Consider the following 21,488-nt stretch of genomic DNA (forward strand, 5'->3'; position numbering starts at 1 on the left):
TGTACACACAGGAGACAGTTTTCAGCTAGATACCAGCATCCTGGATGACGTACACAGGAGAATAAAATCAGCTTGCTGGGGATGCTTGTGATGCTGAAGCAGAGAACTAGACAGATCAGGATGTTCCAGAAACAAGATAACATGGTAAGCAGCAGTACTGGTTTTAATTTCTTGCAAGCATCATAGCAGAGAAATGTTTCAAAGCAGCAAGCAGAAAAACTTTGTCTTTCCAAGGAAAACCCACTAACCAGCAGCCCTGGATGAAGTTTTAAGGGTTGTCACAGAATTAAGAGAAAGAAACCACAGACTCAGGTTCAATAAACAGAAGTCAACCTCACTGCATTTCCAAAAGCTCATAGACAGGGCAGTGGCACATCTGCTGGGTTTTGACAGCGTGGTAGAGCAGGCTGGCCAAGGACTGAGAGCCAGCAGTGGGCTGGAAAAGAAGTAATACAATTAAGGCAATGGGCAAAACAGGTGTTTGCAAGAGCTATGCAAGGCATTTATCAAAGCCAAAAGTGAGGCTGCTTCTGTAACGGATACCAGGAATTCAGACCACCTGGACTTTTAGCTGTGGGTTTGAAGAGGACAAGCATTGGGACAGTTAAGTATTGACTGTAAGTATCAAGTAAGAGGCTTACTTGATTAGGGCAACTATTTTGGTAATTCCAGCATGCTCAGTTCTGGTAGTTTAAACAGTAAAAAATACCTGCCTAAAAAGGTAGTACTGCAGGTTTCTGTGACTGAGGCCAAACGGACAAAACCAAGAACAGCATGAAAGGGTAGGGTGTGAGGCAAAGAGAAGTATCCACTGGAAGCCAAAGGATGTCAAGACATTTGAGGCACTCAGCTGGCTGGCCTCAGGAGGCAGCCATCTAACTGTTTTTAATAGCTTCCATGCCAAGTGACAAGTCATGGGGGAACATTAGTTATGACTCAGGGAACCTGAAATCTATTTCTGAGTAATAAACTGTGTTTGGAAAACTAGGGGTAGAGACATTGCACACAACTCATTTATGTGAGCAAATGTATCTATCAGCACAGAAACACAAAAGGCCACTTGCACATAGGAGCAAAATCCTTATTACACTGACACCCAGGCAAATTTCTCCTGCACATTTCAGCTCTGAACTCTCTAATTTCAGACTGCAGAAACTTCAAATTTCTATGCAGGTTGGCTGTACATCCTCTGCTGTATGTCACTCACTATACATCTAGCTCCTGCATTTAAAGGGCCAATTTCACTCTATATCCTGCCAAACCCAGGACAACTGAAAGCAGTCATTAAAGACCATCCAGTACAAATACTGATCAATGGAAACAAAAGTTTAAAAACTGCGCCTTAATCTGCATTAAGAGTAAGTGTCAGGCAAACTCAGAACCTTAATATGTATGCTCTACAAAAGCAATAACCAGCCTTAGATCCACTACCTTTGACCAGTAATCACAGTCATCAACTGCAACAGAAAAAAAACCCATGACTGCTCTTGATTCTTTAGTCAACCTCCTCTTTTACTTAAAAAGGTATTTCCTTTATTAGTCAAGGGAAAATTATCTGAGACATCCCTACAGAAAGGCAGCTGGCCATTAAGACCTTTTGAAGTACTACTATGTATCTGCAGCTAGGCAATTCAATTGCTCCACAGGCATCCTCAACAGATTTTTGAACAACACTGCCTTCTACCTTATCAGTGGAGCAGTTTTGGAGTACCACAGGATGACACAGAGCAAGAAAAGCAGCTGGAAGGGTGTTTGTACATGAAGGTATGGAATGCCTGAGAAAAGGATACAGTAAATCATCAAGTCTAGAACATGGTTTCCTTACAGAAAACAAGTTATGGACTTAGGGAGAATATGCAATCAAAGATGTGTTTCAGAAGGCAGACTGCATGTGGGTGTCAGACAGGGTAACACAATTCTGCCACTAGCTCTGTGTCGCTTTAAAGAAATCATTCCTGTGTCTCAATTTCCTTATTAGAATGGGTCAGAAGCCTTTTTTTGTTATTATTTCTTTATAGTCTATTGGAGATTTTTTTTTTTTTTGAGAAAATTAAGGTATTTCTCTCAAAATTGAACACGAGTAGGTATCTCTTCAGTGAAATTTTATCTTTATAACTATAACCTCTCCTAGTATTATATGCAATCTAGTAATTCAGTCTCCTGTTAACAACAACCAGATGTAGCTTGTCAGTATTGCTTCTCTTTCCCTTACTCCTTTTTTCTTTTTTTGCAGTGATTTTGAAGTCACACCATTTAACCTTAAGGTGCTTTTTATTTATTAGCCATTAACATACAAAACCATTATAAACTTAATACTGTCTCCTCAGCAGTCATGTTCAGAGAAAAAATACCTAGATTCCTGTCTTTAAATACTTCAAGGTTTTGAATTGAGTTGGTAGCTTTGAATCTGCCTACAATAAAATAAGGTTAACATAAAAAAGAATTATTTTCAAAATTAGATAATAAGAGACTGCATAGTTTTGAGTTTTCCTTGCAAGCAGAAAGGCCTGAAACCTATATTGTATCAGATGACACTATGCACGGTCCCAGTAGCAAGTGCCCTATGAAAAGCACAGTGTCACCACTCACAACAAAGTCATTAGAGCTGGCAACAGGAAGTTACTTTTCCCCCCAGAGAAGAGTTCTTTACCCTACAGCAATATTTACTGTTTGGCCATGACCCCAGAGAGATGATGTGACATTAACGAAATTGGCAACGTGACATTCTTTGAAGCATGAGTGTCTCAACAGAGGCTAATACAGGGACAAAGGCAGCAAAGGCTTAGGTTCAGGATCACTGTCTCACTTTGGTTTTATTACAGTGAATTATTTAAAAGTTAATCCTCAAGTGGCTAACACATAAAAGGACTTATTCTAAAGCGGAAGCAGGCACAAAATTAGGTAGCCTGCCACCCTCACATCAACATCTCATCTGTATTTCTGTTTTGCCAACACATGTATCAGCATGAGGACTGCAGGTGAGTAGAGCAGGCTGAGAAGCATAACAAGGATGAGAGCAAGACTCTCTTCTCCAAGATTAGTATTTGGTGTTGACCCAATCCCTGCTTTAAGGGAGTCCTTCCAATTTCCATTTGCTTGAGAAAGATTTCTGAATGCTTAAGTTGTGTTTGACTTCCTGGGCTGGAAAGCTTATTAGTATCAATGCACTGAAATGCAAGAGGTTTACAGTGATGAAATTATTTTTTTTTTTCTTAAAACAGAGCTGAAAAGTGATCAATCTTCATATACAATTCAAGTTTAGTTTTAAAGAACTATTAGTCCCATAAACCAAATTTGATTTAATTACAGCTATTAGGCATTTCAACTTTGCATGTATTCAACATTTTATCTGCCTTTACCATAATGCATCATTTCAATTTCCTACTTAGCTGCCATTTTATAAATTGCTGCAATTTCACCTGCCTCCTATTAAAAAAAGAAAGACTATAATCAATTCAAAAGCAAACTTCAGGGCTTTTAAGCCAGCTTTCAAGCTCCCTCCTCCTTCTCCCCCCTCTTAAACTGAGGATTTTCTGTGTGAGTAATTGTATTTGACCTATTTATTTGCTGGCACACTATTTTTTTCTTTCACAAAAGAAGGGGAAGAGAAGGAAGGAAATGTTAAAGCAGCCTCTGCCTAATAATTTTAAACCAAGCTCTACACAGGAAGGTAGGCTGTTGCATCATGACAGCTACTCTTACTTACCAAGAACGACTTCAGCTACATTCCCCTAACCCGAGAGGGTGACAGCTGAGCAACTACTTAACAGATCGACAAAAATGCTTGGCCTGTGTGTTTCTTGGAGTCATCTACACATAACATTTGTGTTGCAAGGGAAAGCCTTCTCACTAGCAAAACAACTTTAAAAGCCCTGCTCATTTTGACTGATGATAGCTTTGGCTTGAGAGGCATATATATATATACACACACACACACATATATATATTAAAAAAAGAAAAGGCAATTTCTTTTAGAGACTTCATCTGCACCTGGCCTTGTACAGGCAAGGAGCAGGAAATGGAGCAGCTGAGGTAGCTTGGGGCTGCCATAGAGCTTTGAAAGCTGAAGGAGAAAGCACCTTTGCGATCCTACAGTCATAGAAGCATAGAATCAACCAGGTTGGAAAAAACCTTTAAGATCATCAAGTCCAACCTTTACCCCAGGACTGCCAAGGCCACCACTAACCCATGACACTAGGGGCCTCATCTTTTTCTGAACTCTTGCAGGGACAGTGTTTGCTCTACAAAAGCTTTTCTACCAAGAAGCCTCTGGAAGATGAAACAGCTCTGCCTTCCAAGGAGGTGTCTGTCTCCCATCAGGGAGCAAACTTGCTATAGAGAGCAGCTGCTTACCATCACTGCCACCCCCACCCTCATCACCTGCCCCCACAAAAATTGCTGCATGCATGTGAGACAGAGGGAGGCATGTGGAGCCCTTCTCTATGCACCAAGTACAGGCATCTGCTTTTGCATCCCCTCTACATATGCCATGAGAAGAACCAGACACACACAATGAAAATGAGCTGTGAGTATGCATCGGAGGTGTATATGCATTTGTTCAGATGGAAGATGCATAGGGGAAGATGGTATTTACTCTGAGGATTACCCAATCTTTTTTATTTTTTCCCCCTAATTCTGTGAAACATTTGTATTTTTATTTGCACTTTTTATATAAAGCAATGCAGGATCACCCCTTAAAATATACTGCATGTTTTAATGACATTTTTCCTAGGATCAGTATGTGATCAAATAAAAGCAGAAACAGGCTATAATCCTCTATCTTTTATTTCTCTTCCTTTCTATTTTTCCTTTCTATTTCTTTATCAAATGCTGCACCAGAACACAGAGTCTCATTAACAGCAATAAACTTTCATCTACAGATTTCAGTGCTGCATAATTTTAAATTAATACTTATACGTCAATGTACATCTTGTACAGTGTTTTATTGCCCATTGCCACAGCAGAAGACATCCAAAGACCTGCAAGTTAGTCAAACTGACAGTTGCTTCAGGCAAAACTTCACACTTCTTTTCCTCTAGAAAAATATGATTTCTGAGGCTTTATCAGATGCACTGCTGTCCGATTTGGAGTGAAATCTTTGGTCAAGAAAATAAGACTTAGCCTGAAGCATCTTCTAAGACCATTCTGGACAAGACAAAGTTTGTAATTCAATTTACTGCATGTTTCCCCCTAATCTGTATGTTCAAGAGGCAACTCAAGATTCTCTGTATCATATGCTATTTGTGATGACTTCCAACAGGACCTGATCCAGTTTCTTAAGTTGCTTTGGTTTGATTTCCTTGTGACAGCACTTCCTATATCTAGGTTTGAAGACACAGTAAGCTACTTCCTTCAGAACAATGATCTGTGTCACACCTGGACCTCAAGTAGTATGATAGTTAAAACATTTACTTACGACTTTCACTACCTCAGCTCACTTTTCTCAACAGTGTGTCCAGTAAATGTCAACACTGGTGAAGTTGTCAAATGCATGACAACCATCTGGAACTATACATCCGAGGCCTGCCTGGCAGCTTATTTTAAATGTTTGCATAACAAGTAGATCTACACAAAAAATACCAACATCACTTTTCTATTAAGTGTTTCATGCCTTCCACAGACTTAGGCAAATCACTAAATAAAGAAACAACTGCAAGATATAATTTGTAGCTGGCTTGTAATGAGTTGGTAATTTAGTTATTACTGGAAGCTATTTTACCTGTGAACAAACCAAGTCTTTAATACAGAATTAAACTACTAATGGTTAAAAAACCCCTTTATACTAACAATGTAACATAAGAGCTGCCTGGAAATGGGTAAACAGCACCTCATTCCCCCCAGCCCCAACAAACACGGTCACATTAAATAAAGACCCCAGTGCTCCTAAAAGCAAATAGTCACATCAGAAAATGTAACTGCTACACCTTAACAACTTCAGCGTTCATGGATCAAGCAATCTATTCTGAGCCTGCACAACACAAGCAGTTCAGCAAAGCATCACCTTCAGGACTAACAGTAATTATTCTACTTTTTAGAAGTTTTCTACAGCACTTGATCCCTGGAGCACTTAAAAGCAGAAACCAATATCCTGACATGGAATTTGTGGATTCCTGTATTCTCTATTCCTAGAGCTATCTCCACGATTGCAGATTGTACTGAAAAATTAACAATTTCTCTAACCTCAGTGTTTCTATTTTACAGCACTACAGGGCATATCTCTCAGGCTTCTATATAGGGGCTGCGTTTCATCCAGTCTGGCTTAAATCATTTATATAAAACAACCCTAAGAGTTACAGGTTTAGTAAAGGTTTTGATACAAATACAAATCAAGGTAAAGGTTTTTATACATTTAAAAAGATAATCCAAAGTCACTCCATTAATTCCTAGCTTAGAACTGTCACGGTATAGAGCTGCTTTCTAACTTGTGCTGGAGTTAAGACTCCTTCTGGGCATTTGGAGGGTTACAACAAAGCAGGAGGTACCCTGGCACTCTTGTGTTGAGTAATTCTGAAAGATCTGCTCCTCAAGAGATCAGTAACTCAAACAGCACGTGACAGGCTGATCTAGCTGCACAAGTGACTGACCGGAGCACATCAAGCTTAGAGGATACATGCGTGTTGAATAAAAGCTTTTTATTGGCATTCAAGGGAAGATTGTTGTGAACTGAATATACCTGGAAGGCCTGCTCTAGGGGGATACAAAGCTGCTTTATTTATTAAAAAAAAAAAAAAAAAAAAGATGTCCAGGGACCAGTTTAATTCATTTCAACTATGACCATTTCAAGGGACACAGACATTAAGTTATGAAGTCTTCTATTTAGAGAACAGGAAAATAAGGCTGTCTGAAAGCACGAATGGGAGTGAGACATCAAATGCCACAGATTTAAATACCAGCTATCTGACCCCTTTCTCCTGACCATCCTCCCAAAAAAAAAAAACCAAAAAAACCCCCATCCCACCAGCCAGTTTCCCTGTAACAGATGACTTAATTTTTCTCAATACTGAAAGAAATAAAGGGAGTGGCAGAGACAACTTAATCAGAGGAGGAAGGAGTGATAATTTTAAGTCAGTCATACCTTTTCTGACAAGTCATTAGCCTAAGATCATGAGCCACTATGTCCAGACACTGTGACTACCACTGACAGTCACAAGGTTATAGCAAACAAGGCTCAAAACCCCCATTTTGTTATTGCAGTGTTTGTGCGTGGGAGCGTATCAAACCCATAATCCTTCCTACCATAAACAAATTAAACATTTTAATGCCCCAACCCTATCTCCTGATCTGTGCTATTTGGAATCCTCAAGCATCCAGGTATTCTTACCTTTACGCCATGGCCAACATCATCCAGCACCGTGTAGTCTATAGGTTTTCGAATATACCTTACAGGACGTTCCATGTTCGCTGGCGCTATAATTTTGTGAGTTCTTGATGTGTTCTTATTGGTCGTTAAAATGCCTATCTCTCTGCGAGCGACCTTTTCTTTGTGGATGTCCACAGTCTAGATTAAAAACAAGAAAGCATAGAGTTCTTTAGGCATTTGATGGTTTCTTTACAGAGCTATCTACATGTTTAGGTTTCACCATTAGACAAAGAATCTGAATCAAGTTAAAGCTGCTGGAAGAATGACAGTTTATTGATGAAATGAGTTTAACCTACATGAACACTGTTTGAAGATTACACTTTAATTAAATAACCAGTATTAATAATAAAATTACAATTATACATTACTGCTTTGACACTCTAAGACACTATGCAGATACAGTCCTTGCAGATTAACCCTCAACATTCGTATGACTGACACTAGGCATGAATTACTCCAACTCCACAGCTGGGAAACCAGGACAGACAAGCTAAACAATTTGCCCACAGCCCCAGGGGGCACTAAGCTTGGGAAGTCTGTGCTGTAATTTCTTTCAGCAAAGCCATCAGTGCATGTCAGACTAAAAGTCTGCATAGAGAACAGTTAATTTCAGCACTGGGGCTAGTTTCAGTCATACTGTTTATAGCAGCTTTACTAAAAGAATAAAACAGAGCCTTAAAGATGCAAGTAAAGGAATAAAAAAATACCCTAAGCTCCACCACTTTATTAGAAAACACCCAAAAAGAGAAAGAATGGTCAGTCCAGCAGTTTGTGAAGGATCAAACTAAGATTTGTATAGCAGACACGTGCTTCTACATGCAATATAACTACTGGTTAAACCCAGGCTGAAGGAGTACAAATCAAGCATCGGATGCCATAGGAAGTTCTACCTCTAGGAAGCCTATTTCAAGATTCAGGGATTGAATTTACTGTTTAAAGTACCTACTAGAACCTCAGGATCTCGTTGCAGGAGATGGTATCTAACAGAAAAAGCACGCTGTAAGTGACTTTGAACAAAAACAATCAAGCAACCATTCCATTTTCTAAGGAAAATAATTTTGTCCATAAGCATCAATTCCTCACAGAGACACTGTCATGGAAACAGAGTAAAGGTTCAGAAATAAAGAAGTCCTTGTTCACCAGTATGTCTCTAGAAATGTCCTAATCTAAGATGGAGATTGTGATGTGCAAGGTTTTATTTAGAGAAGCAGAGTCAAAGATGAAGCACAAAATTCATTTGTATTACAATCTAGTTCTGTATGAGGCAAGATGAAAAAAGCAAGGTAAGCATCCTGGAAATTGCCATTTCCAGGAAAGCCAGCATTGAGAGTTCACTATGAAATGTCTTCAATTGAACTGTTTTTTTCATTAACTGGTGCACACGCTCAAATAATCTTAAATATTCCTGAGCAAGTACTGAAAAAAATCTTCCTTAACAGCTTTGATACATGGCATTGCACTGCATAGATTGCAAGTGGGAACACAAGTGGAGAAGCACCTAAAAGCAGCGATATCAAGGAAGCTTGGTTTCACAGCTTATAGCTAAGTAACAGACAGCTTTTAACATCACAAAAGGTGTTTTCTTTGGAAGCATACAATTAGAGCAACGCAAAACATTAAGTGTATATGTCTGCATTGGCTTATTTGGAATAAGTTAATTAAATATCCCAATAAAGCTTTGGAGCAAACTTTACTGTTCTAAATGCTCATGCTCTGAAAAAGTCCCAAAGTCAGGAACAAAAAGTACCTTTTCAAATGAGACAATCCTATACATCAAGCAGTATAAGAGATCAGCTACTGCACCTATGTTTGCTCTGGCAGCTAATTTCACAGACAACAGAAAGAAGACATAAGAATAAGACTACCCTTATTTCTTCAGCTCTAGCTATTATTTGTTCTTTTCCTTTTAGAGACTAAAATTATACATATTGGTTCTGACTTACAGTTTGCTTTCAGCAAGATCAAGAAATACTAGCTGAGTGCTGAGCTACATGTTCCAGTTCCTCCAAACAACATGAACCTTTTTGTTAAATGATACTACCAGGTCTCAAACTAACTTACAGAACTCTTTGATAACACACAAACTCTTCATATTTTGTAATACATGAGCACTGCACAGGTGAAAAAAACCCCAAAACTTTAGAATCACTTAAACAGTACAGCAACATAGGAGGATGAGGAGAATGTCAATTTAAGGCAAATACTACAACGTTTTAAATAAGAGTATTTTAAAATACTGCTATGCCCCTAAAAATCTATGCTTCTACTTCATTCTCACTAACCTGCTGTTCTAATCTGGTTTTACTAGCAAATTCCTTTTTTGTTCAGTGGATTGGATGGACAAATTGTACTAAGAGTTCTCTTAAGCCTCATGTGAAGAGAAAAAACAAGAAACAAAACAAAGCCCTTCCAGGTACAAAAATATGTATCTTCTCCTAGTAGGCAGTCCATAAAGAACAACTTTTCCTCCCTGCAATGAACAATGAAAATTCCATAAATTACCAGAGCAGAGCATAAGAAATTCCAGGAACAGATGCTCTATACATGCTTTGGAAAATTACTTAAGTAATCTTGCAACAAATTCTTGTTAACGGAAAAACCCCTTAAACAGGAAAAGAGCATGTATTAAGTATATCAGACAATATACCCAAAATTAAATATAGAGCAGCTATTTACAAAGTCTTTCCATGGATTTGCTTGGAAGCACCAAGCAAAGAGAAGACTATCAAAATGCAGAGCCAGCAACTTAGGGTGCATGTATAAATCCTGAATGGCATGCAGGCATGCCTGTGCAAGAAACTAATTCACTGTTCAAAGCAAATGTGACTGCAGCTCTGATCACATCTGGTACACCGGAAAAGCAAGGCAGTGTTTTGCCCCTATGCAGAACAAAGGCTCCCAGCATATGCTTTGCCCAGAGCAATATATCGCCCATCAGCTACTACACAGCATCTTGCTTCTTCAATAAGACATTACTTTTTCTAGATCTATGAAGACTGCACATTATTAATTGTTATGTGATCATTAAGCAAAACAAAGCACATAAACCCAAAAATGAACAACTATTGAAATCTATTTGCTTGATGTTGATGTGGAAACTTAGTGTTTCATCATAGGCAATGTTTTTCACTTCCAAAAGAGGAAAAACCCATAATGCAAGCAATTTTTAGCAGGATAGCATAGCTATGCAGCCAGACAACAGTCAATTCCCAAGAGAGACAAACCACATATATACCAGGTATATCCAAGATAGACGTTTCTCAAAGCTTTGGCCACACTTGGCACTTGCAGCTGTGTCTGCTCTGATACAGTAACAAGACAGCTAAACAATAGTTAGTCTGTGATTTCATGCACAAAACCTATTTTTAACCAAAGATGGAGAGGAACAAAGTATGGTAAAACAGCTTGGGTTAACACAGGTTAACAAACACTAGCTTGTTACTACAGCTGGGGGGGTTGAACTAAGGTTCTTCTTTCACTGTAGTTTATGGTAATGACACAGTGCCAACAGCGGATGAATTGATTCGTCAACTCTGAGAGTTCAAAGACAATCTCACCCCTTCCACCATTTCAGCTGTGGAAAAACTGTCCCAGGAGTTCAAACAATTGAGAGACCATCTATCCAGCTCCCTAGATGTACCAACCCCAGCGACAAGTACAGCAGCTACTCAAACTCTGATGGCAAAGCAACAGGTAACACAGCTACTCCAACCCCAAGCACAGCGGCTGCACCCACCCTGACAACAGATACTGCAGCCACTCCAACCACAGTGATAACCACTGCAGCTAAACCAGAGGACCAATTTGTGCTAATACTGGCTGCCCCTATACGCAAGGGGAAAAGCAAACAAGAGGCGCAAAGAGCAACCTGTACAGTGAAGAAAGATGAAGAAGCAATGCACCTACTACACGGCTCAGCATCTGATCAAGAGTTATTATTATGTGAATCAGAGGAAAAGGAAGAAGAGGTGACTTCTAGACCCCAAACCTCAACTGAGCCACAGAATACGCGAACAGATTTTACCCGTCAACCAGGGGAGCACATCATCATCTGGCTGCTCTGATGCTGAGACAAAGGGGTCAGTGGTCACAAACTAGAATGTAGGGAAGCTAAGCAGATGAGATCACTCACTAGTAACAGACCAACTTCAAATATGTTTGGCCTATGGTGAAACAAAGCTCTAGCATAATTTAAAATTTGGAGGATAGGGATGGGATTTTCACTCCTCGACAACATAATCCAACTAGAAAGAGTTCAGCATTGCACTGATTTGGAAAAGTGGGAGAAGAGAGCCCTTCCAAAAGCACAATATGTTTTCTCTGGGAGGCAAATTTCAACTAAGCCATCAAACAAAGCCCTAGCCATTACAACTGGGTGCTAGGGACCATGCCAGCTAATCCCAGAAGCAAAATTAAGCTTGGAGGTTGAAAGAACTGTCAATGATTAGCTGCATCTGTTATCTGTTTTCTGCAAACCATATGTAAAAAAGAAAACCACAACAGTTGGACAACAGGATGTAGAGTTAAATTTTAACTGTTTGCTTCCTCAGAAGTAGCTTCAAGGCCAACTGCAGCACAGCAATGATACAGCATATAGTTGTTCTTTTATCTTGTTTTTGTGCTGCAGATACTGCTCTACACATGCAGTACAGTGTGCAGTCCCAGGACAAACACTTCACAAGAAACAAACTGTAGTACATTTGGCCAAGCTAATCTGAAGATATCTAAATATTTTAGTAAAGCTCACATATATTGGGATGTTAAAAAAAAAAGGGGTGGGGGGGAGGGGGAACAATTTCAAGCTTCGTCAATCTTTCTAATCCTGAACCACTGCAACTCAGATTTATAACCCAGATACTGACACAGCCATTGCTCCTCTCACGAAATGCACATACAGATGAGAGAGCAGGGATTAAAAAGAAAATGAAAATTTCTTATCAGCTCAACTCAGGTAACCAGGCATTGCCAACTTCAGGCTGTCCTTAAGGACAAGACAACTCACTACACTACAACCACAGATTTACACCAATACCCCTTAGATTTCATAAAATCATAATAGTGGCTTGGAAAGCATGATGCTCATAGCCCTATGATTTAGTTTTAGGTAATCCTGTGAGGATCAAGGAGTTGGACTCTCTGATCTTTATAGGTCACTTTCAGCTTGAGATGATCTATGCTAAAGCCAACATTATTGAAAAACAAGTTAACAGAGAACAGTACTTCATTCACTCTAATATCTGAGAGCAGTAAAATTCCCTTAACCAAAGGACATTGCTGGCAGTGTAAAAGAATGGCAAAGTAAAAAAAAAAAAAAAAAAAAATAAAAGAAGAAAGTAAGTCTTCTAGTCAAGGACAAGCCAACTGGAACACTAGATTTGATGTACCAAGTCAGGCTGGCAATCTGTCCGGTATGGATCTCCTTTCAGCAGAAACTGTGCTTCACATTACACAAAATACTGGGCAAAGACACAGGTTTCAGATTGAACCTAGTCAATAAAACTATACAATACATTGAGACTGAGTGTTGCAGAGAAAGGAGTTTAGTTTCCTTCCTCAACCTCTGGGACAGTTGTCTGGATTCCAAGTTTACTTGTTCAGGTTTGAATAGGAAAGCTAAGATCTATTCTACTATAACGTTACAAACATTATAACAAACACCAACAAACATTTTCTAGTAAATACACATTTTCTATGAAGCACTACAAGCTCATGTACCCAGACCATAAATTGAAGCATGAACCTAAGGAAACAGAACTTCAGAAACAAACAAAGGTGTTTTCAGCATCCCTTAATAAAATAAAAAAGAAATTACAAACCCTCACTCTTTGTAATGTGTTCCTAGACTCAGCTTTAATATTAGACTTTACTGTCATTCTCCAAAACTGCAGATTTCATTATCTTGATATATCATGTACACAATGAGCTTCCCTGAAATGAAAAAAATCTTGAGGCTAAGAACATTAATCTGTTAATGTTTTAGAACTACAGATTTACCCCACTGCTACTTCCATAAATAAAGCATGTTTAATTAGACTTTTTAAATGAGTCACTGTTAATTGAATAACAGCACTGAAGAGATTTTGGACAACACACATTGCATAGACTACCTGCAAGGAAGCCAGTCTGACCTACAAAAACGACAATAAAATCACCGCATTTAATGAGCTCAGCCAGCTAACTTCTTCAGGGATAGCACCATTTTATGCTGTTATTCTGTGAAGGAAATTCAAAAGAGAATGTAGTATATTCCATGCAGGGAAATGTAAACATATTTATACTGCAAGAGAAATATTCTATAGAAAAGATCAATTACTCAAGGGTTCAAGGCATATCAAGCATGAGAAGCACAAGAAACTCAAGAATTTATCTACAGAAATGATTTTATAGAATCATAGAATCAAGTAGGTTGGAAAAGACCTTTAAGATCATAAAGTACAACCATTACCCCAGGACTGCCAAGACCACCACTACAGCATATCACTGAGGGCCTCATCTACAAGTTTTTGAACACTTTCATGGATGGTGATTCCAACTCTTGTCCAGCAGAGTCCAAGTGCTAAGCCAGCCTGGCCTCACTGGAGATGCAGAAGCAGAGTGCCAGTACAACTGGCACCACCTACCCCTGCTTATAGTTATGCATGCACTCATTTCTCCCATGGGGAGCTCTTCCAAGGTATGAGGCTCTGCTATTGTTGGTAAATGTAACTGCCAATTTCACTGGCTAGAAACACCAAAGCTGGGCAGTTTGGTGGACATCTGCCTCTTCCTAGTTTTTCAGCACAGACATTAGTTAAGTTATCCAACATTTGAGAAGCATATAAGAAACCTGAAAGAAAGAAGCACTGGCCTCTTACATCAGTGACTGGTGGGGCAAATCTGTATCTAAGGTAGAAGACTTATACAACATTTTATCATGCCCTGTTAGCCATCAGTTGTGTGAAATTCAAGTCCCTAATCAGGTCTGAATAAATCTTCATCTGAAGGTGCCATACTAGAAGATTTATACTAGCTATCTTTCATGGCAAAAAAAGGCAAAGGTTCACCTTACTACCTCCCTCAAGAGATGAATTCAAGCCGCTTGGACAGTCATTAGAAACAAGTTTGCTAAAATACTGTGAATTTATCAGTAAATACACAGAAGAAAGCCAGTGCTAGAAACAAGCAAGAAGTACTGAAGGAAAAAGAAAAAGAGGTGCCTTTTTTCAGTTCCTCAAATTCTTTTAAAAATATAAGGATTTCAAGGCTTTATTATTTCAAGTATACAATCCTTCAATCCAATTTTCACTAACGCTAAAAGTCAGCTGCCTGAACACCAGTGTCTAATGTCATCTGAGAATCCTCAGAATATCCTGCCATGCGTTCTGAAGCTGCACCATGAAAGACATGTCTCCTGTCACCTCTGGAGCATTTAGACATCCAAGTTTCACCTTGTGTGCTTGCTTTGCACTTGGTACTGACAATGTAGACGGCAAATGAAATAGATTTAAGAACTGTATTTCCAGAACCACAAATCCAGCAATGTTTTCTCATAGGTTTATAGAAGTTCATCACACATTCCCTCCAGCATACAGACAAGTTACAAAAGTAGGACAGGCTCTCCAGAAAGCTTCATCTCCTGAAGTGCTCGTAAATCCAGGCCTCTTAAGGTAAAAAGGCTATGAGAGCCAGATAAACCATGTCCATGTAATCTGATATGTCACCTTCCTTTTCCTGAAGAGAGGGTTCACAATGAAGAGCTTTTACAGATTAACACAATGAACTAAGGTCATCAACACACACAGAGCAACTTGCAGTCTGTAATATGCTTGCTATCAGAGAGAGAAAGGCACTAGACAGAAGAAACTAAGTCCTGTTTCCACAGGTAAGACATATGTAAATTCACACATTTTATATATATTTGTATACATAGACAACATATAATTTTAATATATATAAAACATAATGCTAACAGTGTATTTTACTAATATCACCTAACATCAGGAGGGTTGAAAAGTGGTGGCAGTGTTTTATTTTGACAGTTCATCACCAGATTTCATCAATTATGTCTGAACTCAGATTATATGCCAGTTTAATCCTACGGCGTAGCCCTTGATTTAAGAATTCAAATATTCTTCTTTCTATCCACTCGCAGATTTTCTCAGATTCTCCTCGCAATCACCACCAGCATAAGGCAGACCAGATTTCAGCAAAGGTCTGAAGATATTTTCTACCTTTACATAAGTACTTTACCTGAGATATCAGGACAGCTGGGAGGGAGGGTTTCAGGGGGGGATGTATACCATAAGCATCCCATTTACCAAGGACAGCTTGCTTGCTGTATTGTTTAAGAATTCAGAAACACAGAATGTAAATCAGTACTGCAAACAGTCCACAGCATATCCTGCTTCAGAATTATCTTTCTTAAGCTGCACCAACCAATCTCCATGCAAGGTGTACTTTAAAAAAATTGATTCCTGAAAGAACATGAGCTTGCAAGTGCTACAATACTTGTATGTTAAAAAAAAAAAGGGGGGGGGGGGCATATTGATAAGCCTCATTAAAATCCAAAAGCTGAAAAAAACAGCTAGAGAAACAGACTTAAAGCTTACTGGCCATAAACAAAGAGCCTCACCTTTAGTTCTCTTGCTGTTAGGAAACTGAAAGCCTTTCTTCCAAAAGAAAGGCTAGGATCCACTGAGAATTCAACTCAGAGACCCTAATTTCCAAAACACAATCTGTGAAGTGGCACATACACATAGACCTATACAGGTGCATTAAAAAGGAGAGGGAAGAGAGGTCTGTTCAGCTAAAGGGTTATCTATATAGCTGCTTTTCAGAGTACCCTCTTGGCAAATCTAGTCACACATTCTGCTGGAGAAACTGAGCAGAAAGGGGACAAGAGGCAAGTACTGACCAGAAGGGCTTGGAGCAGGTACATGACATTCTAGGACAAGAATCAGAGCAAAGAAACCAGCCCACTCATCTAAGAGCTAGGCTTGAGTTCATGCCTGATTTTTCCTTCCTGGTGCCAACTGGAAATGGGAGGATTGCTATGGAGGACACATTTTCCTCCTTCAGATAGGACAGAAGGAAAGAAGCTTTTCACTCTATCCTCCAACAGCTACTTCAGAGCACATTCATGCAAGACACTGAGAACATAAAATGGGTCAGCAGAAAGAAACAAGTGTCATTTTTGAAATGCCACCTCACAGAATTAGGCTCTATAAACGAGGAGCATCTATGGGGAGATACAAGGGCATCTCATCACACCCTCATCCTCCACCTTCCCCAACTGAAAGGAAGATGATGTCAGCACAGAGCATAAGGAGGGAATATCTGCAGGAGCATCTCTGGGAACAGGGAGAGGGATGTAGGAAGGAAGACAGACAGATGGCAACTGAAGGCACATGGAGTTTAAGTCCTACGGAGGAAGAGATTTTTAGCAGCTCTACAGAGGCTCTCATTATGGAAAGAAAACAGTTAAGACAACAGTCCTCCCCCCTCCACGTTGCATTGGTGAAGTGCCAGAAGCACTTTACTGAAGTTCACATAAGTATGGGGGAAATGGAACTTCAAACATCTGGAGTATGGAGATCAGACAGCACTGCAGAAGCAGCTGGCCCCACGTGCAGGAGGCGGCTGTCTGCTGGGACATCAGCCGAGTGGAGGGAAGGGGTGGGATGGGTCTGTGGCTGGGGGCAAGAGCCTGGAAAACGGCAGATTGAAGTTCTATTCCTGGCTCTGCCAGACTTCCTGAGCTACACCAAGCAAGTCACTTCACTGCTTGGGTCAGCTTCTTGGAGCTGCCCACCTGCAGCAGCTTTGAGAACAGACACAGACAGAATGTAGGTGGGCACAGGTATAGGCCACAGCTGCATGCCCTGAGCACAGTGAAACACAGTGACAGAGAAACCCAAAAGCTCTCTGTAGAACAGCTTCCACCAGTGTTTTTAATTGTTAGCGAAAATGCAGAAGTGAGTTCTTGTGCTTGGCAAACCCGATTGCCAATTTTAACTGTTTGAGCAAACCAAAAATATATTAACTTCAATAAAAAATGACTTGTGAACATTACAAAAGGAAGCCCTCCAGTGACCTCTGGTACATGTTCCTGGGGAGTACAATACGATTTTCTGCATCCTAGCTTTTTTTTTTTGGTCTTTCAAATTCAAATGCTAGTTCAATTCCCCCTTCAAGAGTGTGAGTATAATAAACAGGTTGGGAAAACAAAAAGCAGCACTAATGTAGATCTCTGTGGGAGGACACAGAGAAGGTGAGATAGGGAGATTATTTGCAATTCTCTTCTACTTGCCTCCTAAAATCTGTGGCTTTTCAGCACCAAAAGCTGGGAGCAGGGAGAGAGAAGTAGCTTCCATGGTGTCATTCCTGTTCTAACACAAAATCCACAGTCACTCTAGATTATGCTTTCCAGTATTCACTGGAGATTCAGCTGTGGCTGAACACTACACACCACCACTTCACAACCATTGTACAACAGGAAGTAAAGACTCAGCTCTGATGATCAAAACCACAGCACGTGGCACATTAACAATTACTAACCATCCACTTGAGCTTCATGCTGTATGACAAACACCTTTTTGAAGGACAGTTCTCTTATTCAGTCCTCCCTTTGCCCCCCTTTATCTTCCCCCTTCACCGAGACGGGATTCTGATAAGGGAACTACCAAGGTCATACCCCTGCTCCTCTAGTGAGCTGTAACGTGTTCTACACAGTGAACTGAGTAGGCATTTCCATGATTAGCTAACACCAGTTGCATAGCTAATACAAGTTTCCAGAGTTAAAAACTATCTAAATCAAACCAAAGACTTATTAGTTATATTTGAACACAAGCCAGAAATGCAAAAATCTGCTGATTAAAAACAGTCTTTAAAATAGAAGACACTTCAGAACAGAAGTGTTTCAAGTGTACGATCCTACTGATTGATTCTGACAGAACAACATTTGGGATGTGCAGTCATAACACGTTGCATTCATATTCAGTCTTTAAAAGCACAAAAAGCAGATAAATGCTTTTGATTATGCAAAGTCAAAATCCCAACTGTATGTGTGAGTGCATTTCAGTACCTGAAATTAGATTTTAGTAATTTTAAATTCCTTTCGGGGTATTCCTCAAGATATGCATGCATGAGTAGGCTCATTAAAAAAAAAAATAAATAAAAAAACCAAAATATGCTTATGCAAGCTCCCACATGAGTGTTTCAGCATTTTAAAGTGGCTGAATGAGTCCTCTTTTCCTTACTGGAAGCAATGCACTTGCCTAGAATTAAACAAAACATACAAATCTGTATATATTCTTGACTGAAGGAAAGCACAGGGACATAAAGGAAAAATTAAACAGCTTCTTCAGTAGTTTGGACTCACTAAAGAGCCACCATGGGAGTAGAACAAAATTGTATGTCGAACGAAAAGCATTTTGTGTGCCAAAAAAAGCAACTTTGTAGGAGATGAACATGTGCAATTGCAAAGAGCACTGCAGGTGGCTGAAGAGGAAACCATTAAAAAAAGCCCATGAAAAAAAATAAACTCAGCAGAATAAGTCTGAACTTTCTTCAAGTTTGTCTGAGGTAAGGAACTGCGAAAGCTAGAATACTGACAAGCCAGAATGCTCACGCCTGAACAGAAAAACCCCAAAGCCAAACCCCTCACACTTATTTGTAACTTGGCATTTCAAGCTAGGGTTGAGGTGGGTGGCAGAACACAACACACCGAGAGAAGCAAGCTAACGTAGCCTGAGCTTTAATTTACCACCTCTTTAGTTCTTTAGTTTATCACCTCTACTAGCAAAAATAAAATATTTTCCAACAAGAAAGGTTATGTTACATGGTTGGGATACAGGATTTATTGTGTATCCCAAAATAATCATTATGTTAAAGAATAATAAAACTCCAACATAAAATCTATCCTTGACAAATTTCTGAAATAATATTTAGGCACATACTTTTCTTAAAGCCACAAACCAAGAACCCACCCTAAACCAACAAAAAACACTAACAAAAGCCACACATACACACAACAAATTCCTCTCCCAAGCATCCCCCTCTCCACATAAATACAGGGTCTATGAGGTGTCTGAGACTGATAAAATAGCAGTCTGTCCCAGGATTAACACATAAAACACAGTATACATGGAAATGACACTGAGTGCCCTTTAGCCACCTGCCAACATAGTTTTGATTACAAACCATCCAAGGCACCATGTTATTTCTGTATTGCTTTAATTGTATCCCATTTGATGGCAGTGATATAAGCTAGTAGGAAATCTGCTGGTTTTCAGCTGGGCCTGCATTACATTGACAGTAACTCCTGAGTATTAATTACATAGCCATCAGATGGCTACTGGTCATATTACTTATACCACAGACCCTTCTGACTTAGTGTCACAAACAGCTTACTACACATGAGATTTCTTTTTCACTTGTTTCCTAAATGTTGAAAGGTTGAAGATTGCATTTTCTCCAGAAGAGAACTAGTAAAGTTATGGATTTTTTCAAGCAAATTTTGTACAAAGCAAGCAAGTCTCTATGGCAAACAACCGTGTTACAACATACAAGAGGTTAACCAGCAATGGCCAGTTTTTTCCTATTATCCCCATTGCCAGCGAGTCTTATCAGTAAAATAAGATGTCAGGAGCAAACCTTGGTCACTATAGATCCCCCTTAAAAGTTTTCAACATAATTATTCCACTCTGCAATTAACTTACTATCTATACTACTACCTTTTGTGTATTATTTTTATAGAGCTCTTCCTTGTCTCTTTAATAGTCACTTTTAAATAGGATCTGACAAACTACTCACTTTTGTTTTCAAAAACAAACAAGATAGTTCAACTCTCTCTCCACAGAGTCCCCATTACTCCAACCCCCCTCATTAACCAGCTATCTGTTCTGAAGGTACAGAGGACAAGCTCATGAGCATCACAAACTTCACTGAAACTTCTGAAATCCCAGTTTCCACAGCATTACACAAGGAAGACTATTAAGATATTCTAGGAAAAAAAAGAAAAAAATGAGAGAGTTAACAAAAACTCCCTCACACGTTTCCTAAGACTGTGTTACTATTTTGGGCTGAGTCATACAGACTTCGTGTGATTTGGGACATATTAAGTAAAAGCAGAAGAGAGACAACAAAATCGCAAGCATAGATGACATTTACCCATTTAACAGGGTGGGGAGGAAGGGACAGGGCAGAGATGGAACTGCTAAGGCTGCTCTACTTGTCCATTGCCATTTCAATTTCCACACACAACTAGAACAGGAAGTTGCACATTGTTTCTGTAAATGGATTTCCCTTAGCCTTCTACTCTCGGCCATGGCTGATATGAAATACTGCAAGTATATCTGCTGGGAACATTCACACAGCCTCAACAGTCCTAGTAGCAGTTAGTCTGTAGTGAGCCACAGCCTTCTCCAGCCAAAACTTTTCCAGGCTAAAGCCGAGCACTCTGGTAGAAGACACTGGCCCAAGAAGAAACCATGCCAGCAGGCAACCCTCCTCCAGGACCACCTCAGACTTACATGTGCATGCACCCAACAGCGAGTTCTTGGCTCCATCCTGTGAAAGTGCACTTGAACACAAATGCTCCAGCCTGATGACAGGCTGAAAAGCAGTACAAGTCAGGAAGAGAAGTCTTGTGCGTAGGCACAGAGAGGACATCACTATGTCCCTTCTGCTGAATGCATTATCCCATTACCATTGCAGTAAATTCATTAGTCACACTGATCATGTGTTCAGAAATTAGACATTTCCACTGTGCAGCTATTAGCATAATGATTAAACTTGATTACAAATGCTTAGTGAGAAGAGGAGCATAAGCCACTGGGGGTGACACATACAAAGAAGCCTGTAGAAAGAAGCAGGTAGAGGTCTGTAGTTTTCTAGACCTTGCATCCATGGTAATTAAGCCCACAAATGCAGGGCAAGGGACAGAGAGCAAAACACTGTCTGGCACAAAAGAATGGCAGGGGGAAAAAAAAAAAAAAAAAAACCAACCAAAAAACACAACCAAAAAAACCCCCAAAAACCAAACACCACCACCCCACCCCCCCAAAAAAAAACAAACATCCGTGACACCCGCCATCTCTTAATGTCACTTTAGGCAAAAGTTCCGTATATACTACACAAATATTGACAA

General features: G+C 39.6%; 1 protein-coding gene across 5 annotated transcripts in view; it reads right to left on the reverse strand.

Annotated features, from left to right (window-relative positions):
• The window catches only part of ABI1 (abl interactor 1), an 81,204-nt gene that overhangs the window by 22,430 nt on the left and 37,286 nt on the right, over positions 1–21,488 (reverse strand). For all 5 annotated transcript variants that reach the window (XM_080639544.1, XM_080639543.1, XM_080639541.1 and 2 more), the window contains exon 3: positions 7,322–7,498. In XM_080639544.1, the coding sequence (XP_080495670.1) occupies positions 7,322–7,498 (177 nt within the window). The remainder of the gene's footprint in view (positions 1–7,321; positions 7,499–21,488) is intronic.

This window comes from Psittacula echo (assembly GCF_963264785.1).
Source record: "Psittacula echo genome assembly, chromosome: 2".
NCBI classification, from domain to species: Eukaryota; Metazoa; Chordata; class Aves; order Psittaciformes; family Psittacidae; genus Psittacula; species Psittacula echo.